Source organism: Jaculus jaculus, chromosome 16 (genome assembly GCF_020740685.1).
Source record: "Jaculus jaculus isolate mJacJac1 chromosome 16, mJacJac1.mat.Y.cur, whole genome shotgun sequence".
NCBI lineage: Eukaryota > Metazoa > Chordata > Mammalia > Rodentia > Dipodidae > Jaculus > Jaculus jaculus.
Window position 1 is genome coordinate 40,370,641 of NC_059117.1, and position 13,214 is coordinate 40,383,854.

At 37.6% G+C, this 13,214-nt stretch overlaps 1 protein-coding gene across 1 annotated transcript in view; it reads right to left on the reverse strand.

Moving 5' to 3' along the window:
- Positions 1–464: 464 nt before the first annotated feature.
- Hibadh (3-hydroxyisobutyrate dehydrogenase) overlaps positions 465–13,214 on the reverse strand; it is a 127,418-nt gene continuing 114,668 nt past the window's right edge. The window contains exons 6-8 of the mRNA XM_004652781.2: positions 11,780–11,856; positions 3,517–3,673; positions 465–1,391 (exon numbers count right to left, since the gene is read on the reverse strand). Coding sequence (XP_004652838.1) covers positions 1,233–1,391; positions 3,517–3,673; positions 11,780–11,856 — 393 coding nt within the window. The 3' untranslated portion in view covers positions 465–1,232. The remainder of the gene's footprint in view (positions 1,392–3,516; positions 3,674–11,779; positions 11,857–13,214) is intronic.

A 13,214-nucleotide genomic window follows, 5' to 3' on the forward strand; every position in this document is an offset into this window, starting at 1 on the left:
GCAAGCACCTTTAACTGCTGAGCTATCTCCACAGCTCCCCAATGTTTTTGTGACAAGATTTCATGTAGCCCAGACTGACCTTGAACTGTTAATCCTCCTGCCTTCCCTTCCCAAGCACTAAGATTATAAGCGTATGCCTCTACACATGGCTAGAAAATGATAAAAGTAATAGAATATCTGGCAACATGGTTGTCTAGATCTATCACATGGAATGTTTCCTGGGATTAAGGTAGGAAAAGTGTGGACTGTGCTCCACATTGGAGAAAATTATACCAGACAGTACTAGATGTTGTATTCTATAGCCCTTACTACCTAGAAAACATTCAAACAGAAGCCCAACAAGTATTTAGGAAGGGCAGCTGGATGCTGGCTTACCAATGGCCAGGACTGAGTTCTGTACCCTTTGATCTTCACTCCTTCATCCATTAGTCTAAACAACCAGTTCAAGAAACAAAAGTCCCAAGAAAATATCAGCATAGAAATTTATTTGAATTCAAAATAATATGGCTGTATTTAGGATAATATAATAATCACCTAAAGGAAATATCATTGGCTCTAAACAGTCTAAAGATATAATTTTTCTAAAGTCAAAAAATATGTAGTAAGAATGTACAAGGAAGCAAAAAAATATAGAAATCAGTCTGCTGAGTGCTGGGAGTTGGAACAAGAGGGACACATTAAGATGCTGTAACAGAGTCAAACTATAAGACGTACAGTCAACAAACTCTCTTGTTCATGAACCCGAACCTCAGGAATGTAACAATAACACCACTTGGTTAATAGGACAAACTTCCTGAGGAAAGGTAGTCCTCTACTATATTTTCTTTCTCTAATTTTGCTCTGCACACCAATTCCATTTCTTTCTTTTCACATGAATTTCATTCTGCTGACAAAATATTTGGTTTTATCTGCAAAGTGAAGTAAATAAAATATCTTGATCAAAGTGTTCACTTTATAGTTGAAGATGCTCAGGGATCAAGGTTTTTCAGAGGTCAACTGAGCTAGTCAGCAAAAACCAGCAGTGGCTTCAGGAACATGTGCAGATCATGTGTTTGTTAAACAGAAAAGAAACAACATTTAAACATGGGTGAAAATCCCAGGGATTATTCTTATGTAGACAATCAAAAGCAGACAGATGACCTTTGATTAAACCCATTTACGTATGGAGTGAGCTAGAGAGAATCTCCAAGACAAAGTCTGGTTCTTAACAGTGCCCATGACCAAAGGACCCATCAGAAGGTTTCCTCCTCCCGTAGAAACTGGAACACAGAGGAGAAGTCTTTCTTTGAGTAACCCTTTGCACACATCATCCTGTAGAGCTGATGGGCCAGGCTGCCCAGAATGATCGGGCTCTTGGTGCTGGTAGCAGAGTCTTGTGCCAATCCCAGATCCTAAATCAAACAAGGGAGGGAGGAAAACACACTAAGACTCATGATAAAGGCTCATTTTGAAACTGTGTTTTCTAATGCTTAAAGATGACATAAAAAGAGAATCTGACAAACAAGATTCATACTTATATTTGTGTATGTGTGTGTTTTTCCCCTGTTAATGCTGAGGATCAAATCAAGGGCGTCGTGCATTCTAGGCAAATACTCTTAACACGGAATTTGCACTCCTAGCACTTACACATTATTCTAAATGTTTTCATACAGCTGGAAAAGTGTTCCAAAACAGAAACCTTGATGTCTGGATGTCTACTCCCCTGTTCTCTACAAGATCTCTATTTGACTTGTTTTGGGATAGGAATTACTAAGCAGGCAAGATTACACAGGGAAATGGTATTAAATTTGTGGAAGTCAATACAATTGACATAAAATATTTTTTAACAAGAATGAAAATAAAAATTCAAAATAGGAAATAGCTTCAAATACTACTCTATAAAATACATATTTAAAATAAGCTGCCATGCATGATGGCATACATCTTTAATCCCAGCACTTGGGAGGCACAAGCAGGAGGATTGCTGTGAGTTCCAAGGCTAGGCCTGGGACTATGGAGTGGGTTCCAGGTCAGCCTGGGCTAAAGTGAGACCCTACCTAAAAAGAAAAAAAAAAAGAAAAGGAAAAGAAGAAAAAAATGTGCTAACCACATTCCAGAAACTGCTATACAATGATAAATAGGAGGGCTACAGCCTACACAATCTCCAGAGGAAGAAAAACAACCAATATGCATTTGTATAATTTAGCAGTAGTGGTGCCAGCATGGGTGCCCAGAAGGCAGTCTGGGGTAAGGCCTTCCAGAGGAAGAGATAACTTGAGCATAGGTCGGAAAGTTAGGTAAATGCATTGTCAGGGAGGGATGGCAGGCAAGAAGAATGACTATGGCAGAGGGAACAGCCACTGGGAATCTTTGTGAGAGAGAACAGAGTAAGCCAAAATGGTGCTTGGGTGTATGTATTATTACTTTTATAATCAGAAAAAAGTCAACTGGGGAAAAGAGCTTTATGCAGAAATCTGAATGTCTGTTGGTCTATAAAGTATTTTCTTCAGTTGAGATCACAAATGAAAGGAGACCAACAATTTGCTTTTCAAATGATGTAATTTACACATAAATCCATGTGTACACAGAAAAAATTCTTGGCTTTGGTTAATCATATCCAGCTTCTTTGAGTGGAAGCAGTAGGAACCACCTGGTGGCTAATGCACTTGCCTTGCATATAAACATCACACAAGAGGCTTCTAAATACATTTTCCTGCTTTAAGTGCACAGGAGGATTGCTGTGATTTTGAGGCCAGCCTGGGCTAGAACAAGACCCTACCTCAAAAAAAACAAAAAAGTGGGGAGGGGCGAAAATACTTTATCAATTAAGCCATCTCTCTAGCCCCAGAGATAAATATTTCTTAAATTTAATTTTAGCTGGCCATGGTGGTGCATGCTTTTAATCCCAGCACTTAGGAGGCAGAAGTAGGAAGATGGCTGTAAGTTTGAAGATAGCCTGAGACAAATTCCAGGTCAGCCTGAGCTAGAGTGAGACCCTACCAAAATAATAATAGCAATTATTATTATTATTATATTATAACAGGTTATATAATATTATCCCCTCATCCCAACTCTCATTACCCTGGGCCTCCTCAGTGGGGTTATGGAAACACTGTGAGGTCAAGGATGCCTGTCAGTCAGTCCCTAGGGAAAGTGGGGATCTGTGTCTCAGGGTATTCTTACCTGCTCTGTGGCTGAGATACAGATTTATTAAAAAGTTATCTACCTATGTGTGAGAGAGAGGCAGATATACATAGAGACAGAATGGGGCACCAGGGCCTATAGCCACTGCAAACAAACTCCAGATGCATGTGCCACTTTATGCATCTGGCTTTATGTAGGTACTGGGGAATCAAATCTGGGTCCTTTGACTTTATCAGCAAGTATCTTAACTACTAAGCCATTTCCCCAGCCTGAGATAAAGACTTTTATTTCACCAAGTTTATACTAATTTTTAATGGGAAAGTAAATCACTAGTGTAATAACTTTGCCTTCCTGGATAAACATGTTCTTGGTTAATCTCTGCATTGACCATACCTTAGCCATGAGTGTTGTTCCAAATCCACCCTGGTAGTTATTAGCTGAGGGAACTCCATCCATCACCCCAGGAACAGGATTATAAGTGTCACTTGACCAGCACCGTCCTGAACTCATATTTAGAATTTTAGCCAGTAGTTTTGGGTCAAGTCCTAACCTGTCAAAGGTCAAAGAGAAGAAGTGGTAAATGTCAAAATGTATACATCATGCATTTCTGTATGAGAATGTTCCATCTTCTCTCTCCATTATTATTTCTTCTAAGATCAAAGCACAGCTAGTTGTGGGATTACATGCCTGTAATCCCAACACTTAAGAGGCAGAGGCAATACATCACCACAAGTTTGACGCCAACCTAGGCTACAAGTGACTTCTAGACCATCCCAGACTAGAGACTAAGATCCTACCTCAATAGCCAAATGAATGAATGAACAAAGAACATAAAATTAGGGGCTGGAGAGATGGCTAGCAATTACAGTGCTTACCTGCGAAGCCAAAGGACCCAGGTTTGATTCCCCCGTACCCACATAAGCCAGATGCACAAAGTGGCACACACATCTGGAGTTCATTTGCTGTGGCTGGAGGTGCTGGCATGCTCATCCTCTCTCTATCTCTCTCAGATAATTAAATAAATAAAATATTTTTAAAAATTAAAGCATAGTCAAGACTCGTGTCTTAAATGATATGGTATTTCTGAGCCAGGATATTTTATATTTGGAGAAACCCTTCTGTATTATTCTATTATTATGAAGAAAGAATACATAACTGCATCAGAATATGGCTGGCTTGTCGCACACATGAGTTTTCTAGTCTTGCAGAGATTACTGCTTTTATGTGTCACTTACAAACTTTAAACCAATATGATAATCTAAATCTATATTCACACACAAATGATATACTTCAGGAAGAAATTCTGGCAAATGAATGATGCATCATGGGAGCCTGCATGGGTACATTTATATGTGCTTTTATGAGAATAGATGCAAGTGATGAGCCACGAGCAGCAAATGTGCTCAAGAAGTTATCATTATAAGAGAAGACACTTCTTGCTGCAAACTCGTCCTTATTTATTAAGTCTTCATTAGATAAACTTGCTTATGAAGCAAGTCTGCCTAGAGTTGTGACACATGCTATCTACTCAGAGACATGCATTATAGTTCTGGGTCAGTTGCTGATAAGGTTACTGATCCTGATAAAACAAAGCTTGCCCAAGCAGAAACATCATTTGTTCTTTCAGTGGGCTGATGGCATTAATGGGCATTCAGTGTGGATTCTAGAAAAAAAAAAAATCACATCATCACATCAAAATGCTCTAATAAGGGCTGGAGAGATGGTTAGTGGTTAAGTGCTTGCCTGTGAAGCCTAAGGACCTTGATCTGAGGCTTGATTCCCCAGGACCCACATTAGCCAGATGCACAAGGGGGAGAACGCATCTGGAGTTCATTTGCAGTGGCTGGAAGCCCTGGTGCACCCATTCTCTCTCCCTCTCTATCTGCCTCTTTCTGTCTGTCACTCTCAAATAAATAAATAAAAATAACAAAATAATTTTTTTTAAAAATGCTCTAATACTTTGAGTCTAAGGATTTTTAACACAGTTTGGGAAACACAATTTTATTCAGTGTCACTGAATCAAGTTTCAAATAAAACTTTATACTCAGAAATTTATTGGTTTCTTTCATGCAAAAGACCATTTTAAAACAACTTTTAGAAAAGCTTTCTTCATTATCTTAAAACCAACATCTCCTAGAAAATAAAAAAGATTGACAGGAGACAGGTAAATGTTAAGCTGCATTTTGGCATGGTTGTTTACTTTGTGTTGGAAATACATATTTGTTCACTTAAAAATCTGAATACCAAAACCAGTAAATCATTTTCCTGATGCTAGAGCAGGAAAAGAGCTAACAACCAGGAAGTACAGATATGGAGTTCACATGTGATGCAACAGAGTGAGAAGGCTTTTGTGATGCAGTGGTGGCACGAAGTATGCTATGTGACATATACCACATATCTGAGCTCATACAGCAGTCCATGTTATAATGATGAGCTTTTATGAAGGGTCATAACATATATAAAAGATTCCATCTAAATTACCTATCATACATTCTGTTCAACTACAGAGTTGAAACTCAACACTGTCACTCATTTTTTTTTTTAAAGATTCAAGTTTGGCAGAGCATGGTGGTGCATGCCTATTATCCTAGCACTTGGTACAGAAGCATGAAGATTCAAGAGTTCAGGACAAAACCAGCCTGGGCTACACAGTAAATTCCAGGCCAACCTAGGCTACGGAGCAAGACCCTGTCTCAAAAATAGCAAAAGGGGGTAGGGTCCAAGTTTGTTATAGAAGTGCCTTTATATTTAAATAGAACTAGGTAGCAGCATGATGATATGGCACATTACTTGCATTCAGGAGACAGAGGCAGGACGATTGCTATGAGTTCAAGGCCAGCCTGGGCTACAGAATGAGTTCCTACCTCAGCCTGGGCTACAGTTAGACCTTGCTTCAAAAGAAGACAGCACATTTAGAAAGAGCCTAAAACATTGCTTTTCTTGTCCAAAGAGCTTCCAAATTTAGATTTTTCAGAATCATCACATTTAAAGTAGCAGTCAACCACTCTTCCAGGTTATGACAGGTAGTACTTTACAACTTTGTTGCTAATGGAGTCATACCCCATAATACTCACCAAAATGGTGAGGGAAACATAATTTCCTAATCTTATAAAACTCTCCATTTTTATTGAATTGAACATTCAAAGAAAAATGCTAGCACTGAATTAGGGAAACTAGAGTATTTTAGTGAAAATATCACTATCAAGAGGTATTCTGTGGGACACACACACACACACACACACACACACACACACACACACACACAGGTGGCAATTGTTCCCTGTTTGCTTTTCAAACCTGATGCTTCCTTCAGTGCCGAACCCTTCAAGAGCAGGCACTCCCTCGCTATCCCCTCTCTGCAGCAAAGTGTATCATTAAAAAGAGCAAGTGAGGAGTGCTTTGCATTTCATCTTTTCGAGGATTCTTTGCCTGGCACAGATATAACTGACAGTTAAAATTAGACATGATATTAAAATCAGTTACTGAAGTCCTCTGTCTTCCACTGTGCCCAAGGCTTGTAATGGTCTGAAACCAGCTAGAATACACAGTAATTGTCATTCAAAGAGTCTACCATAGAACGTCATGCTTCACTGGAGAAGACTGAGTTTCCATTTGAAATCAACAAATTAATCCAAGACAGGTATCTGAAAGGGCAAGTTTAATAGGAAGCAGCTACTGGGCTCTCAACCATGATAAAATGTTATTGCTGTTTCCCTGTAAATTGGCTGGGAACATATGATACTTTCTGCATAAGAGCCCCATTGCTGTTCAGGAGATATACAGCTCAAGCCATCAAAAGGATGACAGTCTGTCAGTCCTCATAATAACTTGCCACTGGATGTGGTTTGAGAGTGTGTGCGTGCATGCATGTGGCTTTACAATTGCTGGAATATTCTCTGGTATAAACAGAGAATGAATTCCTTGCTCTGACCGTACATATAATACAACTTAAATAAACGTCACTGTGTCAAACCTGCTCAGCTCTAAAATACAAGAATGTTAAATGAACTTTTAAGAGAAGTAAGAATAATTAATAAGCCATTAAAAAATGAAAAAGAATAAAAACTCTTGCATTCACCATAACCAAGAATTTAAGGACTAAATGTTTGTTCATGCTATTTCTTTGTAAGATTTCTACTGTGGTTTTATGTAACAACAATCGGGGATGTATGTATCATGGAAATAAACCATCTAAAGCTATGTCATTCATTTATTCAGCAATGTTTACTGAGACCTGTTATGTGCTGGGCCAGGGAGAAGCTGAGAGCAAGGCCTGCGCAGTTAAGGGAAGACACACACCCAGAAAGCATGTGACTAAGAGAACCACACTCTGTCTGCTCACTCACCCCTTCCTTCCCTTCCTCATTCATTCAGTCAAATCTTCACTGACTGCCTGCTATCTGCCAGGTTTGTTCTTAAGATTCAGCCATGAGTAGACAGAACCATTCCCTTTCATGGAGCTTACATTCTGGATAGGAAGACACGCAATAAACAAACACAGGTATATACAATGTCACTAGTGAGAGGATTAAGAAGGAAAAATACTCAGTAGTCAATCCAAATACTAACCACCTCCTCACAACCACAGACATCAGTAACTACCATGCACTGAGCACCTAAGACTGACCTGGACTAATTCACTCTTTGTAGCCTGCTAGTGGCCTGATAGACACTATTATCATGAAAGCAGGAAATGTGTGCATGTACAGGTGGAAACAAAATTAAACAGACACCCATACTCCAACTAGTTTGAGTTTCATTTGGTCATGTGAGTGGGTGATATGACAGCCAATTAGCCAATATATGGTATTTTATCAGTTTATTATGAACACAATCAAATTTTTATTATAAATCTTTTGCCATTTGTTCCACTGACTAGTATATAAAAACAAGAAACCTTAACCATCACACAAAAGAAAAGGCAACATTTAGGTATGATAACCAAGTAATTAAAATGACACATGTAGGAAGGTTCTCACTGTGAACAGCTTAACTGCTCCAGACAAGTTCATCAGCTGTAAGCCTCTTTTGGGGGAGGAAGCACTATGACACTATGGTGGTTGCAGCAGTGGCTGATGGCAACACAAATTACTTGTTACACCACCACTGTCTTTTAAGAAATCAATTCCCAATGGGACAAAAATAAAAATAAAACAACAAAATTCACATTAACATTGCTGTGTCTATGTGATACATAGAAACAACATGTCACATAAGAAGGGCACTTTCAGGCCATGAAACTACTTTGGAGCCCTAACTAGGAATCCAATTAAAAAAACAGGAAAGTCTAATAAAAAGGAATCTCAAAAGATATTGCATACCAATACTTTTTACTTTTACAACATTTTAAGGGCTGGAGACATGGCTTAGCAGTTAAGGCATTTGCCTGCAAAGGCAAAGGATCCCAGTTCAACTCTCCAGGACCCAAGTAAGCCAGATGCACAAGGGGCACATGCATCTGGAGTTCATTTGTAGTGGCTAGAGGCCCTGGAGCACCCATTTTCTCTCTCTCCCTCTTTTTCTCTGCCTCTTTTTCTATCTCAAATAAGTAAATAAATATAATATATTTTAAAAACAAATTTTTAAAAAACAACATTTTAAGGTTTCACTAACATCTATAAAGACCCACCATTAAAGAGCAAAGGGTCAAAATGAATTTTAAACTCTAACTTTTATTCTATTAAAAGAAAACCATGTTCCTAAAGAATACTAACTTATGAGAAAGAAATTAATCAGAAATGACTACTTCATAGGAACAGGCAACTCAATTTGTAAATGTTGACATTAATACTCTAAAAAAATTTTGCTTCAGAGTGAACAGAATATAAATGTGGCTGAGCCACTTTGATGCTATGCTGCTTTAGAATTTACTACCTGGGAATTTATGCGTGCTGACGCCAATTTTCTCTTTCACCTTGCAAAGCTCCATAAATCGTGGCTACTCTCTACACTCTATTAGAGAACAATCCTGTCATTTTAAACCATGTCTGTAAACCATAGAGAAAAGACAATAGTAGAAGCACTCATTTTTAGGGTTTTCAAACCACTAAAGAATCTTTGTAAGATAAAGTAATAAAATCCTAATGTTACAAAATAATTTATTAGTATAATCTGAAAGATTAGAAACTTATAAATTATTTTAATAGTTAAATAAAATGAGTTTTTGCCTTGTTTTCAGGGAGATCTATCCATGTATCAGTATATATTTTGTTTTACAACATTGAAACATTAACAAGTTTCAGATTTTCACGTAGTAAATCATGGCCAAAATAAGAAAAACCCTATGGCTTTTTTAAATAGCAATTTTTAAAATATTTATTTAAGGAGAGATAGGTACTCTAGGGCCTATTCATGCTGCAAATGAACTTCAAATGCATATTCCACTTTGTGTGTCTGGCTTTTGTGGGTACTGGGGAATTGAACCCAAGTCTTTGTAAGCAAGAGCCTTTATGCTGAGCTATCTCCCCAGCCCCAACTCTATTGCTTCTGCTCTTAATGGCTCTATTTGGAATTATATCACTTTTCATTTTCTCCTTGAAAACAAATTCACTATGGAAACCAACAGTTTTCAATTTGTCATATTCATCTTATCCAGCGACACTCCTAACACTTTATTAGCTAGTGTTTAGAGGAGAGCTTCCATGGCACTTACCCCAGACAAAGCTGAGTTTTAGAAGAGCAAATGATCATCTAATCAGAGTTCTGCCAAGAACGCTGGTCAAGGCGTGCCATACAATACATCCTGAGCCTAAGGAGTATCCTGAGCTAGGGATGCCCAAGGCAAGCAGTCCAGAATAAACTGGCAAAGACAAGGGTGTAGCTCATCCAGGACTTTACACTTATATCCACAAAAATGAAAATAAAGATCCTAGTAGAGTCTTGTTATGAGTATCAATTAATTTCAAATGTATTCCACCAACTGATACTTTTTTCTTCTATGAAATTAGAAAATGGACATGGAAACAAATTACTAGTAACAAGTTTTTCAGTTACGAAAAGTGACCCATAGCCTAAAACTGGCCACGATACAGACATAGCATTTCAAAGGGCTCCCTATATATTACTGGTTTTATTAAGGCTTTCTACAGATATGTCTCAACATCTTACAGACATTCAATTTTAAAATGTAAATGGTAAAGGATATTGATAAACCAATTAGCTCTGATGCAAAGCAAATTCCTCTTTTATCTCAATTACAACATGACAACTTAATAGGTCAAGATAGTTTAACATCTGAGACAGGGGCAATTCAATAAAACAACAGCATCTTGATATGGTAATTAAGAGGAAATGTGAATCCATTACCATGTTAAAAAAATATCTCAAGCACTTTGGTTCTTTTTACTGCTTTTATTAAAAGCTGTGATATCAACCGCTACTCTGCTTCATGTTGTATTTGCAAAGCAGTTTTAGAAATGAATAAAACATTTTACCCCTTAATCATTTTCTAAAGTAAGAAATGTGTATTATTATATCCATGAAACATAAACATTCAAAAAATTAATTAGGTGATCAATCATATGTAACATTCCCAACCCAAAAGATTCAAAGGCTAAAAATTAAGGCATTCTAAAGTATGATCACTGATAGTAAAAACAGAATTCCTAACTCACCTTAAGCAAAGAATGAATATCATTGTATTTCAAAGATATATCCTAATATAAAGGAATCAGGTAAGTTAAAAGAAAAGTTATTCATATAAATTGTACATTTGGTAATGTAATCCAGTTTATTCTGACAAAAAATCCACCTAGAACCATTACAGTGCAGCTTGTGGGAACTATTTTTAAAACAGCTACATAAAACTAGTCATATAGTAGTATAACACAAATTCACTATACATTAAAACTGTTATTTTGGGCTGGAGAGATGGCTTAATAGTTAAGGCACTTGCCTGCAAAGCCAAAAGACTCAGGTTTAATTCCCCAGGACCCATGTAAGCCAGATGCACAAGAAGGCGCATGCATTTGGAGTTCATTTGCAGTGGCTGGAGGTCCTGGTACACCCATTCTCTCTCTCTCTCTCTCTCTCAAGTAAATAAATAAAAATATTTTTTAAAAAACAAAAAACGATTATTTCATACACAGTTGTCCTAACATTGCCAAAATATGTTTAAATTTTATTTTATAAAGCTTTATGAACATTTAAACATAAAAGAAAAAGTAGGGCTTTCATATAAAAAGATAACATAACTTAAAATGCACAGTGCAATACATTTTATGGCGATGGCAGAGACCCCTTCCTCTCCAGGGTCCTCTTGCTTGTCCAAAAGAAAAGTTTGTTAAAGTTCAATAATGAAGTACTTTTGAAATGGCCATGGATCAACTCATTAATCTCTCATGAACATAATTTTTTAATTTTTATTTATTTATTTATGTAAGAGAGAGAGAGAGAGAGACAGAGAAAGAGGGGCACATAGAGAATGGGCACACCAGGGCCTGTAGCCACTGCAAACAAACTCAAGAAGCATGTGCCACCTTGTGCATCTGGCTTACATGGGTACTGGGGAATCAAACCTGGGTCTTTAGGCTTTCTAGGCAAGCACCTTCAACACTAAGCCATCTCTCCAACCCAATGAACATAATTTTTAACATGAAAAATCAATTAGGAAAGCCAATAAAATTATTAGTATATGAAAATGTTCTATTCAACAAACCTGATTCCAAGATTCATAGCTTCAGCAGTTCCAATCATACTAATAGCTAAAAGCATGTTGTTGCAGATCTTTGCAGCCTGAAAATATATTGAGTACATATTAAATATTTTTATTTTCAAGTTCCATCTTACAGGAAGTTTTCTTCACTCAATTCCATAGGCTTCTTTTTTTAAAATATTATTTATTTATTTATGTATTTATTCGACAGAGAGAAAGAGGTAGATAAATAGATACAGAGAGAGACAGAATTGGTGTGTGAGGGCCTTCAGCCACTTCAAACAAACTACAGACACATGCACTACCTTGTGCATCTGGCTTACATGGGTGCTGGGAAATCGAACCTGGATCCTTTGGCTTTGTAGGCAAGCACCTTAGCCACTAAGCAATCTCTCCAGCCCTTCATAGGCTTCTTAATAAAAGAAAGCATTCAACTGTGGAAACTTCTGAGTGGGGAAGTGAACCTTCCCTCTGAACCTAACACACCATTCAAACACAGCAGACTTGAGGGCTCTGCCATTTGAGAATAAACCATGACCCTACTGTGGGCTCACCACTATAGGAAGTGCTGACCCAGGTGGCACCACTGCTCTTTAAGGAATAGGACTTCCTCTAATTGGGAAATGAAAATAATATGCTACATGAAAGGCACAAATGAGCAAACAAAAGTGACAAAGTAGTGACGTATATGGTACAGTCAATGAGAAGACAGCAGGGGTTCTGAGGAGCACAGGGGAGGTAGAACCAGAAATCATCTCTCAGAAGGCCAAGGCAGGATTTAATTTCCATGAGCAAGAAAAAGGAATGAGAGTAAAAGGTAAATATATAAAGGGGATTAAACACATCAGAGTATGGGATGTCCCTAGAATTAGTAAGAAAGTTACTCACATCCATACATATTATAAAATTTTGAGGACTGAAGAGATGGCTTAGTGGTTAAGGTGCTTGTCGGTGAAGTTTAAGGACCCCAGTTCGATTCCCCAGAACCCATGTAAGCCAGATGCCCAAGGTAGCATATACATCTGGGTTTTTTTTGCAGCAGGCCCTGGAGTGCCCATTTTCTCTCCTTCTCACTGTCCCTCTCTTTCTCTCTAATAAATAAATTTCTTAAAAATGTTGAGACATTTGATAGCTAAGACTATGTCAAGATGGGCAAAGAGTTAAATTTAACATGATACAAAGTAGTGATCTGTTCAGTTTCTGAATGAGGAAATACCATGAATAAAGTGATATCTTCATAGGGTTGGTTCTAGTTACAGTGTTGGGCAAAATGGTAATTTTGGCATGTAGTGATTCATCAGGCCTTCTGAACAGTAAGCTAGACCGAAGATAATGGAAGAATGACTGCAACAGTTGCTGGGTGGAATGGATAAGATAATCAATAACTATTGGCAAATTTATCTCAATAAATGTATCTAAGATAATCCTAAAGTCTTGA